The 19,747-nt window shown below is 40.5% G+C and overlaps 1 protein-coding gene across 1 annotated transcript in view; it reads right to left on the minus strand.

Annotated features, from left to right (window-relative positions):
* Positions 1-19,747, minus strand: part of AMPH (amphiphysin) — a 226,590-nt gene that overhangs the window by 62,106 nt on the left and 144,737 nt on the right. Inside the window, exons 6-11 of the mRNA XM_046670061.1 lie at positions 16,752-16,859; positions 15,118-15,203; positions 5,555-5,630; positions 4,771-4,853; positions 2,267-2,405; positions 1,012-1,140 (exon numbers count right to left, since the gene is read on the minus strand). Coding sequence (XP_046526017.1) covers positions 1,012-1,140; positions 2,267-2,405; positions 4,771-4,853; positions 5,555-5,630; positions 15,118-15,203; positions 16,752-16,859 — 621 coding nt within the window. The remainder of the gene's footprint in view (positions 1-1,011; positions 1,141-2,266; positions 2,406-4,770; positions 4,854-5,554; positions 5,631-15,117; positions 15,204-16,751; positions 16,860-19,747) is intronic.

Below are 19,747 nucleotides of genomic sequence, written 5' to 3' on the forward strand. Positions count from 1 at the left end.
GGGATGTTGTACATAGTGTTGTTATCACTGCACTCCGTAATTATAGTATCATGTTCACACCTCTTGCAAAATGTAACTATTTCTGACCCTGAGGACACTGGGAGGAAGTGATATTGGCATGGCTTCCCTTTAAGACTTTCACTCCTAAAGCAAAGACATGGCGTCTATGGCATTAGGAGCAGCCCTGGAAGTCAAGACTATTCTTGAGGCAATGGGACAGCCACACCACTAGCAGGGACAGGTCTCCAGACCAACGAGAGTACTGTCGGTGGAGCACACGCACCCAGGGGTCTTTGAAAGCAGGAGGAATGCCGATGTTTCCATTTGCCAAATCACATAAATGGATTGGACTCTGCTAAAGGTCAAAAGACTTAAAAATATGCGCCTATTTTCATTTCATTTTCCTTTTCTCTACTAGGAATCAACATGAAAGAAATAATGAAGGCATAAACATGAATTAATAGTGCTGGCGAAGTAACAGAAAAATTGGAAGCAACCTGTGGCCACAATCAGGGTTTGGTACATCCATCTGATAGAATACTCTGGCTAAACATTTTTTTGAAAAGACAGCATTATGACATGAAAAAAATGCTCAATAAAATTAAGTAGAAAAGTCAAGAATACACAACAATACAATCTGAATTTTGTGGTGCAAAATCAATAGATACCTAGAAAAAAACTGGCTAAAAGAAAATAAACCCAAGTCCATTAGTGGCTTTGTCAGAGTGGTCTGATTTAAGTGATTATTAAAATTCTTCATTTTGCACTTTCCAATATTTTCCCAATTTTCTAAAATAAGCATGTACTCCTGTTAAGAATTTTAAAAAATGAGTATTTTCAAAGACTGTATCTCTCCTATTTGTGAATGCTTCATACATACCAAGCAAACCTAAACGACAACTGAAATTAGACTGTTGCCTCTAAGGCCTGCCGCTTTCCTTAGAGGGGACGTCGGAGAGTCCCTCCACCATGGGACCTTCGTGGACATCCCAGTGTGTACCAGGCACTCACCTGGGAAGGTGTCGTCACACTGATTTCCGGAACAAAGTTGTCCTCAAAGAAACTGATGATGTTCTCTGGCTGCAGTTCCTTTGTCGGAGTGACTTTAGGCAGCGGTGGGACAGGAGGCCCCTTCCTTGTCTACAAAGCATTCAACACAAACAGTGGTTAATTCAGCATAAGAGGATGCACACAAAGTGCAGAAATGTCATGTGAAGGGAGCGAGGCAGACAGACCGACCACTGATTGAAAGGTAGCTCTGCCTATAGAAATAACCTACCTGATTCAGGTAAAGAATGCAATCTACTTGGGCGGCTCTCTGAGCACTGACAAGCAAGGGTCCAATGAGACGTATTCAGGCTACGAGGCTCCATTCATCCCAACACAAGTGCTACCCACACAGTGGGCCACAGGGTCAGGTCCCTGTGCCTCTAAAGCTAAATGAAGGCAAGACCTTCTCCGAAGTAAACTGAAAATGATATCTCACTCCAGCAATAGATTAGAATTTTAAAACTAAAATCAAGCAAGCTTTTCACTGGAATCAGCGAGATCACCTATAGGCAGCACACATTTCACTGTCCACTCCAGTATTCTGAAAAGTAAGAACTTTGGCAATCTATCACATACATCTTCTATGACTCTCCTGAGGTCCAGCCACACACACGGAACCTTGAACCAGACTGCAGACTTCAAGATTCCTAAAGAAATTTCATCTTCACCCAAAGATAAGGGTGGCAATTTTTCTCTATATGTACCTTTTCTGGCCCTTACTGTTTCTTCCTTTCATTTGTTCCACACACTTTTGGTGAGCACCTACTCATATGCAATATACTGTGGCTGATACAAAAAAAACGTGAAATGACAGATAAACAGAACAGTCGTTCTTGGCCGTATCTGCCCCAAGTGTTACCTAAGGTGCTACAGGAGGAGGGTTTCATGGAGAAGGGAGGATTAAATGAACCCTTGAAGGAAAGGATTCGGAAAAGCAAGAGATGGGAGAAGAGAAGACCATGCCAGCCTGAGGAAGCTGAGATTGCGTAGAGAAGTCTCAACACACTCAAGCAGAGAAGGTGTGAGGAAATATAAAAATCCACCTAAGAAACTAAGGGGAGTCCTTAGTGATGATCACAGTGCCTGGAGCCTCACCCCTCAGAGACTCTCCACCTGGAAACTCCTCTTTATGCCCCAGCAGCGTGGGTTTATCCCAGCTGGGGTCGTCTCACCACGAGTTCTTCCATTTCCCCCAGTATACTTGATCTCTGTCTACCTGCGAAGGTGACCTAGGCCTTGCTGGTGCAGGAGACGCGGGTGCCAGTGTATGATTGGGGCTGGCTGTCGGGCTCGGGATGGGCGAAGGCTCCTCGGGCGGCGATGGCGTCTTCGCGATGCGGAGAGGACCAGAATCACTAGATGCACACATAAGAGTAAGTAACGGGCCATCTCAGAACAGTACTTATTTATCAGGGGCCCTCCATCCCGCAGAAATCCTGAGGCACAACAGGAGCTGTCTGTCACCTATCCCCACTTCCAGGTTATTCTGGTTCTTATTGATGGTGATGGTGATAATTGGTACCATTCACTGTACACTGTGTGCCAGACCCCGTTCATATGCTATCTCTAATCACCACAACACTCATGCGTTATTGTCCCCACTTTACACGTAAGTAAAGTTGGGCACTAAGAGGTTAAAAACCCTAAAGACACTCAGTAATTCAGTGGATCTGAATTCAGGCCTTAGTAATGCAAACCCCCTGTTCTTTCCACTATGGCAAACAGGCTGTACAAGAATCTTCCAAATATATGCTGAATTAATGGAACTAATTTCACTTCTGATTTACAAAAGAATCTTGCTGTCATAATCTATAAAAAAAAAACTCTACCCTGAAAATGATCAATTTTATGTAAAAAGGCATTCTTGGGATGGTGCTAAGATTTTGTAGGGGTGCTTTCTGACAACATTTGGGAATCAATTCATTAACTGTTTCTCTTTCTACAACTTATGGAACACAATGATGCAACTCAGACACTCGGCAATGTGCAAACAAATTAAGTGACGGACCAGACTTGGGAATGTGTCCTGAGAACCCGCCAGGTTTCTGGCACAGGGCCAGATTCTTGTGAATAGCCCAAAGGCAATGACTAAGAGGACACTTGGGACACATCCTTCACTCTAAGAATTTCTAAAGTCTACAAATCAAGGGAACAGGTATGTACCCCAAAATAAACGAGCATGTACACCATGGTACAGTCTACATATTCAAGGGGCCGAGGGAACGGGTCCTGTGGAGAGAACACGGATGTGCACACGATTGGGCCCATGCCAGCAATCATGGCCTCCGTGATTGGTCGGGAGCTCAGCCCCAGTCGATCTTAATAAGATCCCACTGAGCTCACTCACCCCCTCATTCTGCAGAGGAACGTTGAAAAAAATGAAAGGAACATTTGTTAAGTGGCCATGGCCCCATGTTTATCTTCATTTAATCTGATTCAGCAACATTGAAATTTTCAGATGCATTTGTCCCTTCACCTTTCTATCAGGGAGCAACCCTTAATTTTTTTCATGTACTTCATTTCTAAAACATTCTAACGTCATTTTGATGTTATTACAATTCTCTCTTTGTCCCCAGCCCCATAGCAAAATAACTGTACTGGAAACAACAGCTCTACCCCTTTCATGTATTCTTTTAGGCAATGGTCTTTCCCGTAGAAAGAGAAGATATACGTAGGGTTCACTTGGTATAGCAGCCGTGGCAGAGACTACAAGTACAGCTAACCCAAAGAGCATGGAATAAGAAACTCAGCTGTCCCCAGAGAGATCCAAACACTGAATATGGTGATGGTGGTGCCTGTGCAGGAGTGTGTGTGTTTTTATATGTGCAGGCGTATGAGTGTATACACTGACTGATGTTAAAATCACAAATATAGAATTTCAGGACTGTATATTACCCTAGAATATCTGTTTTAGTCAATAGCATCTTTTTTTTTCTATTGATTTAAAAACATGAGATCTTTAACCAGAGAGGTTATTGGACTTAATCAAGGAAGGCAAAGCAAGTTAACTACAGTCATAAACCTGAAAGCTGGGTCTTCTGACTTCCAGCCAAGGCTCACTAGCCTGCATTCCTTGAGTACATAATGCCTGAGAGGGACGGAATAAAAGGGATTCCAAAATCACAGGAGAAAGCTGGTGTGAAGCCAAATCCTGGCAAGGTAGATGATTTACCTATGGATCACTGGGCCTTCGGTGTATTTGACAGGCATACCCAAAATAACAACGTGTAGTAAACCAAAACAACACAGATTTTTCCAGGTCGAGTTAGGAGGGAAGATGATTGTGAGGTCTCACTGCTTCCTCTTTCCTTTCCCAAAATGGATTCATTACAGATGCCAGCACCAATGATAAGCACCAGGATGGTCCTGAGTTTGGGGGATTCCTTTCTTCTCCGAAGAAAGTAACAAGTACACAACTAGAAATTATATGTTAAAAATTTACAGCATTGCTGTCAGGTCCTGTGGAAATCAGAGAGAGGCAGATAATCTATTCCATCATGACAGTGACAAAAGCCCATGTAGGGTAAATCTGAAGGCTAAAGGTAGATGTTAAAGGACAGACCGAAGGCTGGCGTCAGCCTCTAGATGGAACGGCCCCTCGGTTTTAGATTTTTATAGGATGAGTAGAACAGTATAGGCTGGGACAGACTGCAGACACTGCAACAAGCATGGCATTCAAGGTGCAGGGACATGAACTTGGCTGTGATGAACATGGCCTACCTGGGAGCTCCTTGAATGGTGAAGGCCTTGTCAGCGTGCTGGTCGCCCAGTTTCGTCATCACTTCATACAGTTTGTGGCAAAGCTAAAGGGACAGAGGCCACTTGTCTATTAGCTGCAAGTCATTCTGGTGCCAATTCAGGCTATTGCCCCAAGACAGGAATTGCTCATTGAAAAGCTAAGAATCTTATGATCGTATCTATGGTACCAGTATAATTTAAATTCTGTATATGGTCCCACTTAAAATTCATGTCAAAACTGAAAGACTACGAACAGAAATAAACTAAGAAAAACCAAAATATATTTATTAACCAGAGTATACAGCAGAAAAAAAAAAACATTATTTACATTTACTCTACTAAAATCACACAACCACCCAGCTCAACTAAGAAAATATTAGTGGATGACAAAGCTGCTGATGATCTGAATATCTGGAGATGAAATTTCCCTCAGCCTAAAGTATCACTTAAAACTCCAACTTTAAAAGCTGACTGAAAAAAAAAAGACTGTGACAAGAGAAAAGGAATTTGAAAACAGAAATAAAATCAGGCAGCGATTCATGACAGTATTTTTTATATCTAAATTTTATAACTAAAACCTCTAGAAGATATAAAAAACTATGTGGTCACTACAAAAGCTGTAGAAATATTACTACGAGTCATAACACTTAAAAGAAATATGCAAGAGAGTGAATTCTTCGCATGACGCTACACCGTTTCATTTGCTGCCAGAATAAATGTTCATTTACTTTACATTCCATAAGTAAAAATAATCATCGTTACTCACCACCGCAATTTCCTTATGAAACTTGGCCTCAAGGCTGGAGACATTTTTGAAAGTATTGACATAAAATCCAACTCGTCTGCCATGTGGAGATTCAAAGAGGAAAGAAGAGAGGAGAAAGGCCAGTCTGCAAAACTGTGTTTTTAATGTCAATGAAATCTACTAAAAATAGGTTTTCTTATATAATTTTGAAAAACACTAGATTAAATAAAGTAACCCAAAGTATGCCCAATCTTTCCTGTGAGCAAAAATAACATTTTTGAGCATAGAGCGTGACCTCCTCTAAAATGTAATCAATACTGTAAGACACTGGTTTTCACACTTTAATGTGCTGCAGAATCAGCTGGAGTTTGTTTCGGATTCAGTAAGTCTGAGGTGGGGGCTGAGAACTTGCATTTCTAACATGTTCTAGGTGATACTGATGCTGTTGGTTCCAAGACAACACTTTTGGAATCAATGCCCTAAGAATTTGCTTGTATTTTAGATAGACAGACAGATAGATAGATAGATAGATAAAGGTTTGGGGATACAGATTTTTATTACTAATTCTTATAAAATATAAATGGGCCAGTTTTGGTACCATATATTTGGACTCTGAAATTTGTTTAACAGAAGGAAATAAAAAAACCCACAAATTAATTACAATTCTTTAGCTAAAGTGAGAACGTGCTATCACTAAGAAAATAGAAACATAAGCTGTCCATTCACATCACCTCACATGTGTTTGTGAAGCAAAGTCATCAGTGGTGGTGCTCTGTGACATGAGCAGAGTCCCTCAGTCTTCATTTTTATGTCCCTAAGCACACCAATCACACACGGATTCAGCCCCATGCACCCAGTATAAGCTCCCTCTGTTTTCACATGAGGGTTCTTTGGACCCTGAATTGACTCAATCCTTCTGAATCCATCCAAGTAAATTACTGCTTTGACTTAATTCATGTTCTTGTTTCAATAACATTCTCGAAAATAACCCCAGCAATCTGATTAGTTAATTAGATTCCAAATCTCAATCAAGAATCAAGTAAGGACCTAGATACAGAAACATTAGGTAGGCCTAATATATGGAACAAAAATATATTCAGGGAGTTTAGAATATAGTTAGGGAATAAGAATGTGCCTGCACCCAGTAGGCACCCATCTTATCTAAAGAGTGAGCTGAAAGGATAGAAAAAAGGGGTCTTCCCATAGTCGAGCTGCAACTTGCTGTGTGTAGGATTCCAACAAGCAGAGGTGGAAGAATGCTGCATCGCCATGAAAACCAAAAGAAAGAGCAGCCATCTAAGCACTTTCATATATTTCCTCACTTAATTCTCATAACTACCCCTGAGGCAGCAATCCTCAATTTATATCCAGGGAAACTGAGGCACAGAGAGATTTAACTGTCCAGGGTCATGCAATTAATAAATGAAGAACCAGTATTTGAATTTAAAAGGAGGAAAATGCGATAGAAAAGCACGGAATGTTTGTCAGGAAATTCTGCTTAAGCATGAATAATGTTATGTCAGTGCTACCAAAATCTGTGTTTTCTCATGAATTAGGTGGTTTGGAATTTTAACAAAATAAAAGCTAGAAGTCCAATTTAGAGATTGAGAGATGAAATAACAGTTGAGTGCTAAATCCATCCCGCTGGTAAGATTTACTTTTTCTATGGCTTATCCTGTACCTTAAATTCCTACCATGTCCCAGTTAATCTTAATTTTCTATACCTATTGTGATCATGTGTACCTGATTTCACATATTTTTTTCCTCTGATTTAAAATCATATACATAATCATGTATATGTGTGTGCATATACATAAAAAAAATCCTGACATGGTGTGCTTGGGAAATAGTACATACTTAGGAGTGTCAGACCAGAAGCCTGGGAGATGAGGGCCGGGTGAGGCTGATCGGTGCTCTGAGGCAGGGGACCGTCCAGACCAGGACCCATGGCACTTACTTGCAGGCAATGGTTATTTGCAGCCCCTGGCTGTGTTTGAGACAGGGGAAAGCTGACGACTTGGATGTGTATTTGAGGAAGCTAACTAAGGCGGCAGCTGGATGGGAGAGAAGAGATTGCAGGAGCCCTGACAATATTATGCAGAGGGACTTGGCTCATTGTGTAGTTTGCAGAGAAATCTCCCTGGGCACTTTAAGTGGCAACCCAGGATCCCTTCTCTAGGATCCCCATAGAACAGTAATTCCTGTTCCTCATTTGATTACTCAACAAAGGGCCTATGAGGCTCTGGGTGCATGCCTAGTGGTGGGCTAAGGTGACTCCAGGAACTAATGCGGTTAGAGGAGCACCAGAGGGGCTGATCAATGAACACATGCTACATTCATACTGGTAGGAAAGAAGCACATTTCAAAACAGCACGTGAATGTCAGTTACCGCAAAAGGCCATACACGATTAAATATCGAAAATGAGCAGATACGGACAGCTAAAGGAACTGAAAGGAGAGGGGAGCAATGGGCCCTGGAGTAGCTGCAAACATCCACTTGAGAGGACAAACCTAGGAGACCTTGAAGAATGGGTCAGACTTAAACAGAAAATGGGCGCAGATGGGGGCGGGGGTGGTGTAGTTGAAGTTGATTGGTGGGTATTATTTTATTTTCATTGATTTTTTCACTATGATACACAAAACCCTGATGAAGATCTATGAATGAGAACTCTGCGTACAGCCTTACTATTTCCTCAGAGTAAGTTTCTTGAGTGTAAATGCCGTGTGAAAGGCACAGACAATAGAAGCTTTGACGGCCCCGCCAAACTGCCCCCATGCAGGCTGGGCTTGCACATTCCCTCAACTTTGAATGCGACTTCATACAAACCTCTGTAAATTTGCAAGGCAAGAGCCAGCATCTTTGTGAGTCACTTGTTCATGTTCTTTGCTTATTTCTTAGTGCTTGCTCTTTCTTATTTATTTGTAAGGGATTTTCTATTAAATATATCGAAGCTTGAATATTCCATCTTTAAATTTTGTTTTCTGATATACGGCATATGTTAACTCGTTTAGGTTAATTACTACTTAGAGAAATAATTGGTGCAGTGCCAGAAAGAAATACCTTATTTAGAATGTCTAAACAAATTATCTATAATTTTCTAATACTCTTATGGTTTCTTTTCAGAATTTAGAAATTAAATCAACTAGGATGTATTTAACTTAGGAAAAAAGTGCTCAGCATTTTTGATGCAACTCATCAGACAGTGATTTTCTCCAATTCATGAAACCAGAGGCTCTCAAAGTAGGAACTGCCTGTGACCACTTCACTCCTATAGGCCCAGCATCAAATACAGCACCTGGGCAGAGCAGGCAGGCAGTAAATATTTCATGAATGAATGAATGAGTGGATGAATGAATGAACGAACAAGCCAATGAATGACCCACCATGGCACTCATCTGCCTGGGAGGGCATATTCTGACTGCAACCCTGGCTTGAAAAAAACTAGCGTCACCAGCAGTGACATACGCATCCACAAAGAGTACCAGGCTCTGAATGCTGATATTATCTGCTTGGGAGGTTTCATCTCACAAGTTCTTCATAAACAAGGGACTCTGAGACATTACCATTTCCCCAAAGGACTTCTCAGAGGCATCCTCAGGCCCCTTCTGGTTAACTGTCAAGACCAACTTAATCTCTTTATTAAGACATTTCTTTGTTCTTGGAAACAATGGGAAGGATTGACAGCCAAGCTTATCATAGCCACAGTTTGCAGGCCAGGACACTCTCCCCTCTGCACTGCCCTAAGAGAAACCTGTGACCCAGGGTGGGGTGGGGGCCAGAGGGCATGGTGATCACTGCTTCCCCTTGAGGCCCCTGCAATGGAAGAAGCATCCTCTGCCATCCCTGACTTAGCATGATGGTGGAGTGGGAGACAGAAGAGTTTTCTTCAGCTCTCCCCTGATCTTCTGAGCTTATTTATACTTCCTCCTCTGAGATTTATCCCGCACATATTCAACCTCTTCACGGTTCACCTATCAACCTCCCAGCACCCCCGCCTAAGCCCATTCACTGTCCACAAGGGCACATGTCTCATGGTTTCCCTCTCTCTCCTTCACCAAATCCCAACACTAACACAGCAGATCTCAACATCCATGTGACTATCCAACCAAAACACAAACTTCCCTTCCCCCTATATCTACTGCCACGATTCCTCATGCCCATCACAGTCAAGATCTTCAAAGTAACAGACGATATCCACTGTTTCTGCTTCCTCCTCCCCCATGAAGTCTCCAATGCCTGTAAGCAGGCTTGTGACCCAACCTGACTGGAACCTCCCTGGAAGTCCACGGAAGGCAATGCATCTTTAGTCCTCATCTACTTGATCTCTCTATTGTAATGACACTCTTGGCACTCCCTCACTTTTAAAATTCTCTCTATTCTTGGCTTTTTGAGATAATATTCTTCCAGGTCTTTTTCATGTTTCCTTCTACATCTCTGATTATTTCTTGTCGGGTTCTTCTGAGGCTCCTCTTCTGCACATTCCTTAAATATTGGTGCTCTCAAAGGTTCTGTTTTTGGCCCTCATCTTGCCATCTGACCTGTTCCACTACTAACCTCATTAACTCTCATGGCATCAATTACCACCTGTAAGATAATGACTCCCGAACCTCTTTTTAAGATCCACACCTGGTTAGCCCAATAGACATATCCTTTGGGACTTTCTAGTAATTCTTCAAACTCAACATATACAAAACGGAGAGTTTTCCCAAAACTTCCTTTTCCTCATGTATTGTCAATCTCTCTGAGAAAAGCCTTTGCTAACCATCCAGTCTACACTGGTTAGCCCACCCCATGTCACCCTCTATTAAATTATCTTGTTTTATTTTCTTCACTGAACTTATTGTCTGATGTTTCATTCTCTATTTATTTCCTGATAATTGCCTTCCCCTATTCTTCAAGGTAAGCTCCAAGAAAACAAAAACCTTCTGTACAGGATCTTCAGCACCTGAAAGAGTACTTGGCACACAGTGGGTGGTCAACTGATATTTGTTGAATGAATGATAAATAAATCTGACCACTGGCTCTCTCCTGCTTTATCACCGCAACCCTCCTCCTTGACACTTTCACTCTGACCTCCAGAAACATTAAACTAATTAAAGTTCCATGAACCCACACATCTTCTTCAATCTCCATGCCTTCATGCATGCTCTACCTCAGCCTAGAATATCCTTTTCAATGACTGGTGACTTCACTCATTTTGAAGATTTAGCTACAGTATCCACTTTGGAGCTGTCCTTCTTTGTAATACCTCTCTATCATCTCTTATGAATTGTCAGCTCGTTTACAACATAAAAACATACCCTAGTATTTCCTCTTTTAAAATTGAACCTACATCCCCCCATCCAGGTAGTACTTTATTTCTCTTCTCCTTTATACATCCAAAATTTGAAACAATTTCTACATATGGCAGTGATGAAAGAACAGAAGAACAAAAAAGACCTAAGACATACTGGAAACAATTAGCAAAATGGTAAACTACTTTATCAGTAATTAAATTAATGGACTAAGCATGCCAATCAGAAGGCGGAGATTGTAAGAATGGATAAAACATACACATATACACACGATCCACCTATATGCTGTCTACAAGAGACACACTTTAGATTTGAAGACACAAATAGGTTGAAAGTAAAAGAAATTCATGCAAGCAAAGAGCAATCAAAAGAGAACTGGAATGGCTGTAGGAATATCAGACAAAATAGACAAACTTGTTACTAGAGACAAAGAAGAAGATTTTATAAAGAAAAAATGGTTGATCCATCAAGAAGATATACCAGTCATAAACATGTATACAGCTAACAACAGAACCCCAAAGTACATGAAGCAAAAGCTGACAGAATTGAACAGATATAGACAGTTCACCAATAACAGTTGGAGACTTCAGTACCTCACTTTTAATAATGAAAACAACAACTAGGCAGAAGGTCAATAAGGAAATGGAAGACTTGAAGAACACTACAGACCAACTGGACGTAACAGACATCTACAGAACACTCCACCCAACATATCGAATGGTTATGAGTGTTTGCTTCAGGACTGCAGGCATTAATCAGTTAATACATGCTTGTTACTACTTGTCTAGAATTACTTGTTTCACCATAGGAGGCACAGAAGATACAAAGGACAAATTTCAGTTTCAAGGTGGAGTAATATGGCTGGGAAGAAAACATATCTATTCATAAAATAATTTTATGAAATAAATTTTATTTATGAAAGACTTCATGCAATCTCATTTTAAATAAAGAGAGGCCCTAAATGCATCAAAATTTATAGCAAAAACCACAGAAGTGTCTTTAAATGCCCGCTTTAGGATTCACAAACTTCACAATTTTAGGCAAGGTGTTGAAGCAACAGGATCCTTAACTTCCTCATGTGTAAAATGGGGATATGTGTAATAGTGATAATTAGAGATTATGTATGTAAAGTATATAAAATGATATGTGGCAAATAGAAAGCATTCAATAAACAATCTCTTTCTCTTTCACACAAAAAAAGACACACAACACACACAATTACTGTGGTTGAGTAATCTGGGTTTAACCAAGGAACACACTGCATTTAAAGAGAGGCCTAAGCTAGGTTTTGATCAAAGGGCAGGATTTGATTGACACAAAGAGGAAAGAGATTTGAGCGCTGAAATGAGAAGTTAGACTCTATTAAAAAGCACTGAAACATTTATACTGGGTATGACCAGCTAAGAGGAAAGGTTTCTCTCCAAAATTTCCCCCTCAAATATTCCAGTTGTGTTTAAGTCCCCAGAAGTCTTTCATATTAAAAGACACTGACAAGTTTAAATAACTAAATACTATTTGGGAAGGCACATAAGCCTGGAATGACATCAGTCAATGCTAGTTTTAGATTCTTCTAGAAGAGCACTAGAAAAAAAAATTTACATACTCAATACACATTAAGGCAAATAATAACTGTCTTTTTGGCAATTTTCCCAGGAGTATTATCTCATAATTGGAAGTGTTGAACATTGTGGTACCCAAGCCTTTTTAAAGATCAGTTTAAAAAGCAATAAAGAAAGTAATTTCATTTGAGATCACAAAAATTCCCTTACAGAGGAAGTGAAAAGAATAACTGTCTTAATTATATGCAAACGACAACTTGCGTTTGGGATGGAATATCTGTTGAGGAAGATGATAAACTCTGGACAACCACTGGCTGACTTGATGAGTATCTTTAATGAGGACAAAGACACAGATACCAAAGATGGATATAAAGATTTTCAATACAAGTATCTTGAAATACAAGGGCGCAAAAAATAACATTTCTTAAAAACCACACAATTTCATAGAATTTGTAATTTTTTTTTCTGCTTTACCTCCCCAAACTCCCCTGTACACAGTTATATATCTTAGTCGCATGTCCTTCTAGTTGTGGGATGTGGGACGCCGCCTCAACGTGGCCCGACAAGCGGTGCCATGTCCACGCCCAGGATCCGAACCCTGGGACCCCGCATCAGAGCGCGCGAACTTTACCACTCGGCCACGGAGCTGGCCCAGAGAATTTGTAATTTTAAATGAATAACTTATGATGGTTTGACTTAGGATTTTTTCAACTTTATGATAGTGTGAAAGGAATACACGTTCAGTAGATACTGTACTTAGAATTTTGAATTTTGACCTTTTCCCGGATATAGCATAGCAATATGCTGTGCAATCCTCTCTCGTGACACTGGGCAGGGGCAGCCCCCACAGCTCCCAGTCAGCCATGCCTGCCATCAGGAGGGTAAACAACCGATACAGTGACAACTATTCTGTACCCATCCAACCATTTTGTTTTTCACTTTCAGAACAGTATTCATAAATTACGAGATATTCAACACTTTATTATAAAATAGGCTTTGTGTTATATGATTGGCCCAATCATAGGCTAATGTAAGTGTGCTGAGCACGTTTAAGGCAGGCTAGGCTAAGCTATGACATTCAGTAGGGTAGGTACATTACATGCATTTTTGACTTACAACACTTTCAACTTACAATGGGTTTATCAGCGCATAATCCCTTCGTAAATTGAGGAAAATCCATAAATAACTTAAAATTATAGCTATTTGTCTCATCTATATCTCTAAAAGTTTTACATATTTAAGCTGTTCAAAATGCTGACTGTGGGAGAGGATAGGTGTTCTTTGGGCACATACAGTAAGCTCCTAAGCAGGTCACAGAGATGAATGAAGAGGTGTAGAGGATGAGGTCAAAGATGGAAAGGTGAGCGCAAGACTACCACTTTAATTCACAAGAGGATGATGAGGGTTAGGGTGATACCGATGAGAATAGAGAGGGGGAGACCAATCAGAGGAACACACAGGAAAAGGATTGTTTCCTTTAACAATCGAGAGTCCTTTGGTTTCCCGTAGTTAATGACTCCAAAGCTTGGAGGCTGGGAGCCCAGCAATGCTGGTACCAAAGACAGAAACGCAGATGTTGAAAGAATGAGTAAATCCAGCTGAGCAGTGAATTAAGTTCACACATGTTGAACTTTGAGTTATGGCTGGACATTGAAGACGGCGTGTCCTACAGACTGGGGTTTTTTTAAATTTTTTTTATTGCAGTAACCTTGGTTTATAACATTAAATAAATTTCAGGTATACATGGTAATATATTTCCAATTCTGTGTAGATTATATCATGTTCACTACCCAAAGACTGGTTTTATAGTGAACTAGCCAAAATTTCCTCTAGATATTTCAGTAGTTCAAAAATAAACACTGAGTGGTTACTATTGGCAAAAAATTGAGAGCACTAAGGATGAACACAGAAATGGACAAACTCCAATCTAGACCCTCAAAATGCCTATAATTCTGGAGGATAAGTAGCCCTATAATTTCTATATAGGAAGGTTTTAGGGGCAACTATCAGTTTGGAAGCTGGGCTGGAAGATTTTACTTAAAGCAAAGGTTTAGGGTAAGCACAATTCTGTTTATTTAGGGTGGTAGCATGGGAGTGCTGATGGCAATTGAGAGACATAAGGTCCACTTCACCCAACAACTTCTTGTTTCTACCACTGAGTAGGAAAACTGCACCTACTGCCATGAGAAATGCAAAGTACCTGTAAATAAGAAGAATATTTAGTGTCTAAAATGGGAATGAAGTTCAGCTTAATAAGTGAGGGCTGAAAGTAGAGGCTTGGCATTGATGCCAGAAGACAAGGTGAGCTCTTGGAATAAAGGAAGTTCTGCCTAGAGCTGAAAGGGAATTCTTGTAAATTTCAAGGTTAAGGGCAATGCTCCCTATGCCTCTAATTGAGATTTGGTTCTCCACTTGAGAACTATACCAAGGTCTAAAATTGTGCCATCCAGTACGGTAGCTGCTAGCCACATGGGGTCATTTAAATGTAAATGAATTAAAACAAAATAAATTAAATTTAAAATTCAGTTCCTCAGTCACACTAGCCATAATCCGGATGCTCAACAGCCAGCCACATGTGGCAAGTAGCTACCATATTGGAAAGCACAGATTATAGAACACTTCCATTGGAAAGCACTGAAGCATCACAGGCAATGAAGACAAGATAAAGGATACACACTGTTCTTGAACTTCTAAAAGGGACATACACAACCTGCACAGAAACATCTTTACCTTGACCATAACGATGGTAACTCTTCTTGTAAGTCAACGTTAAACTCTTCAAACACTTTCTGTGCTTTCTGAAATTCCTCTTCTGCCTAGAAACGACACACAACATGTGTTTACACTAAAACAAACCAAAAAAAATCACCTAAACACAAGCCATTTCTATACACAGCAACATCATTTAATATAAAACAGGAATAGCTTTACGGCATCCTGGAAACATTTTAGGGAGGAAAGAAATCTGGTTAAAATCCACACGATTTTTTTCAGTAAAAGTGAACTATTAAATTTTATTTAAAAAAGACAACTGGATTGATTACAATGGTTGCTCTGGCAGTCTCTGACAGCTTCATTCATTCTACAAAAATATGTTAACTGCCTCGCTCATAGACCGCTCTGCTCAGAATACTAGAAATGGATGCTTCCCCAAGAAATTCCCCGTCTAGGGATAAGTCTAAATAATTACATCATAAAATAGGCTTAGAAGCTGTTAGAGAGCATGCTATTGAGGAAGAAGATGCAGAAGAAAGAGAAGATTTCACATGGAAGGTGATACTTTAATCGAATCTTGAAGAATCAACAAATGTTTGCTAAAGGAGGTGGAGCATATACTACAATAAACAAAGGTGAAGTTCCTAGGGTTGGAATTCTAGCTTACTAACCATGACAACTTGTCAGATTGCTTTACTTTCTGCACCTCAGATATCCCATCCAAAACATGGACATAGTGATGCCCGCCTCAGAGGTGTTGTGAGTATGAAGGGAAGATGACGTAACGGAAGTGTTGACTGTGGTGCCTAGCATCCGTGGGGCCTCCCATGAAGGGCAGCTGTTATTGCGGCTGCTCAGAACCAATGTGTAGGTCACGGAGGCTCTGGTTTAAGAGGTGTGCATTGAAGAGGGAAAGGAGGGAAAAGAAGACTTGAAAGTTGACAAGGATGAATAAGTGAGTCAGAACCAAATTGTGAAGGTCGAACACGCCCTGCTAAGGAATTTAGAATTTTTTCTACAGGCAATGGGAGCCATTAAAAGACTCACAGAGTAGAGAAATATATCTAGATATGTGATATAGAGAGACCATTCAGGCAGTTGTGTGTAGGCAAATAGGAGGAGGCAAGACTGGAGGCATAGGGAGTAGTCAGCAGGTGTTTTCAGTGAGTTGGCATCTGTAAATGACTGACATACGTGGTAAAAGCTACTGAAATGGGTTTTCCAAAAGAAAATGCATGTTATGCAAATCTAGCACATGTATGTACCCTCAGACACTCATAAGTTATGTTAGAGAATTTCAAACTTAGTTTCCCATCGGAATCTGCATTTCAGGATCACGTATGGGCCACAACCACAAAACAAGTGCAGGAACACGCGTTACTTTCTTTGATCCTACAGTATTGTTGGGGACCAAAGCTTCTGCTGATCAAAATGTCTGAGTCAGTGTCACCCATGTGAACTCTATAATAACGTAAAAAGCTTTCTTTTTATTAAAAACTATGGAAAGCAGCCCACAAGCACCAGGTTTCAGTTTAAATTCTGTCCCAAATCCAATCTCCACTAAAAAAGAAACATTTGATTTTAAAAAGCAAAGTTGCTATAGGTCAAAGGATATGGAGACTGGTAGCAACAGGGGGATCAATCCCTACCTTAGAGATTCGACTCTCATCCTTCCTCTTGGAACTCTGCAAAGCTTCCAGATGGTGGCGGGCACTGTCATAGTCCACCAGCTTCCTGCTGCGCTTTGCAATGCGATTCTGCCAACAGGGAAATACAGGCACTAAGAAAGAGATATGGTTATAGGTTCTCTTTGACGGCCAAAATGCTTTCCTTGTCCAGAGTAGCTGAGGATCTTGACTGGCGATTGAGGTGAACCAGAATTTCAGTAGACAAATGATCCCTGGAAATCAGACTATACCCTTCAATCCTTTGTGCGAAAACCATGAGGTAAATATCTCCCCTTCTGATAATAATTAGGCCAATCAAGAGGAGCTGAAGGCAGAATTTGCAGTCAAAGACCAGAAAAATTCCAGAGTCGGTTGAGGGGAGTGGGTAAACCTATACTCTCTCTTAGTCTCTATTCTAAATCTTAAATGCTCCACTTTGAAGATAGTGGAATCCTTCATTAGGATTTGGTTTTATAATTCTAATAACACACACTAATAGCAGTTCTATAAAGCAGATTTATAAAGCAGTTCTACAAGGCCGATTCTTAGGAGTAAGAAATCCTTTTTCCTAGAAGTGTTTGTCCATCCTTTTTGTTCATTAGAATCATCTGAGGAGTTATATTGATTCCTAGAGACTGCTATTTCCAGCTAGGATATATAGAGCTGCAAAGAATGTTACTCTCATACTAATAAGAAAACAATCTGGGAAATCTATAAAAGCATCATTCCTCTTGATTATATCAGAGGCCTGAGGTCACAAGGCAATAAAGTAATCTGAATTCTAAGAGGGACAAGTCTTTCCAAGGAGAGATGGGACACACAAACCATTTGACCTTTAGCAAGGCACAGGTAAAAGCTGTGGCCACCATACAAGTGGACAAGAAGAGGTCAGCTAAAATTTTAACTAACTGTTAAAGGCCTAGTGTGGGCTAACACATCAGTTTGGAACAGCTGGATGTCCAAGACACAAGACGGAATTGCATTTATGGGCGAGCTCTTGCCTTGGGCCTCCAGTGGATGCTATGAGGATGTCTGGGGACAAAGCACTCCCTCACAGTGCAGGTGAAAATGAGGGGATCTATGGCTGCTACGGGGTGGGCACAAAGCCCTGCCGGTTTCCATGGACATTTTTCCCTTACAAAGCAAAAGCTTTAAGCTGCTTGAGGAGAGAGCAACAAATCCTCCTGCCCACAGAGGCCAGGCAAAGATCCACTGCTTCTAGGGGGAGGGGTAGAAGCAAAACCAATCTGGCCCTGGGGAAGGGATAGGATCCCCTGTGACCCCAAGGATACATGCAAAATTAATTGCTATAGACAGAAAGGTAGAAGAAAATATCTCTACCCCCTAGAGGAGGGGCATCAAAGCCTCTTGGGCCCAAGATCTGAGTGCTGTAACAAGAAGAGGTCTGTTTCTACTTGGGCAGGAAACTTCTGCTCAAGACCAACCACAGATATGAGGCTGACTTTGCTTAAGACAGGCCAGAAAAGTATAGCAGAAAACAGCCCCGACCCCACTACGAGTCTAGCACTGAACAGCAAGCAGTAGATGCCTACCACTGGAGGAAGGAGTGCAAGGAGAGAGACCTGTCTGCATACAAGGTCAACTGAAATCTGACGGGGAGCAGAAACAATGAGAAAAACTCTCTGGCATCCAAGGGCGCCCCCTATGCAGGTCAAAGAAGAGGCAAAAACTAGACTTCAACCTAAAAGCCTTAGACCATTATAGATGTTAGAATATAAGCACAAGGCTTTAGCAGCCCAGTTCCAGAGGAATTTGAAAGCCATAGTGCACTGAAATTAACAGCAGCCACAACAAAATCCAAATGCAGCTCAACTTGCAATCAGATTTATTTGAACTGCTATACTAATGGTCTGACAAAAAGGCTTGCCTATTTCCAGGCATAAATATTACTTCAGTCTTCACCATTCTATACTTGATGTCTGGCATTCAATCAAAAATTATAAAACACACACACACACACACAAAAGAAAAACAACCCATGAGAAAGAAAAGCGATCAACAGAGCCAGACTCTGACATGACCCAGATGTTGGAAGTATCAAACAAGAATTTTAAAATAACTAGGACCAATATGTTAAAGTATCTAGTTGGAAAAGGTAGACAACATACATAAACAGATGGGGAATTTCAGCAGAGATGCAGAAAATTTAATAGTCAAATGGAAAGGCTAGAAAGAAAAAAAAATGATATGAGAGAAAAAATTTCTTCACTAGTCTTAAAATAGCCGAGAAAAGAAACAGCACAGTTGAAGATAGATCAAGAAAAATTATTCCCATTAAAATACAAAGAGAAAAAAGAATTGACAAAAAAAGAAAAACAGAATCAAGCATACAAGACCCATAACACAATATCAAATAGTCTGATATAGTGTAATTGGAGTCTCAAAAAGAGATGAAAGGAGGGGCTGTCCCAGTGGCATAGTGTTTAAGTTCACGCACTCCGCTTTGGAGGCCTGGGGTTCACGGGTTTCGATCCCATGTGTGGACCTACACACGGCTCATCAAGCCATGCTGTGGCAGTATCCAACATACAAAAAAAGAAAAAAAATAGAGGAAGATTGGCACAGATGTTAGTTCAGGGACAATCTTCCTCAAGGAAAAAAAAAGAGATGAGAGGAAGAGGAAGAGTCAGAAGAAAGAGCTGAAGAGATAATGACTGAGAATTTTATAAAATAATGAAGACATCAAAGTACAGACCTAAGAGACTCACAGAATCCCAAGAAGGATAAATTCCAAACAGTACACATCCAGATCCATCACAGCCAAATTGCTTCAAATTAAGAATAAGGAAAAACAGTAAGTACAAAGGTAAGAATTAGGGAAGACTACACTTCAGAGAGTATGCAAGCCAGAATACAATGGAGTGGCATCTTTAAAGTACTGAAAAATAAAAAAATCAAAACAGATCTCAGAACTCTATTCCCAATGAAAATACCTTCCAAAAGTGAAGGTGAAATAA

Source organism: Equus quagga, chromosome 8, assembly GCF_021613505.1.
Source record: "Equus quagga isolate Etosha38 chromosome 8, UCLA_HA_Equagga_1.0, whole genome shotgun sequence".
Classification (NCBI taxonomy): Eukaryota; Metazoa; Chordata; class Mammalia; order Perissodactyla; family Equidae; genus Equus; species Equus quagga.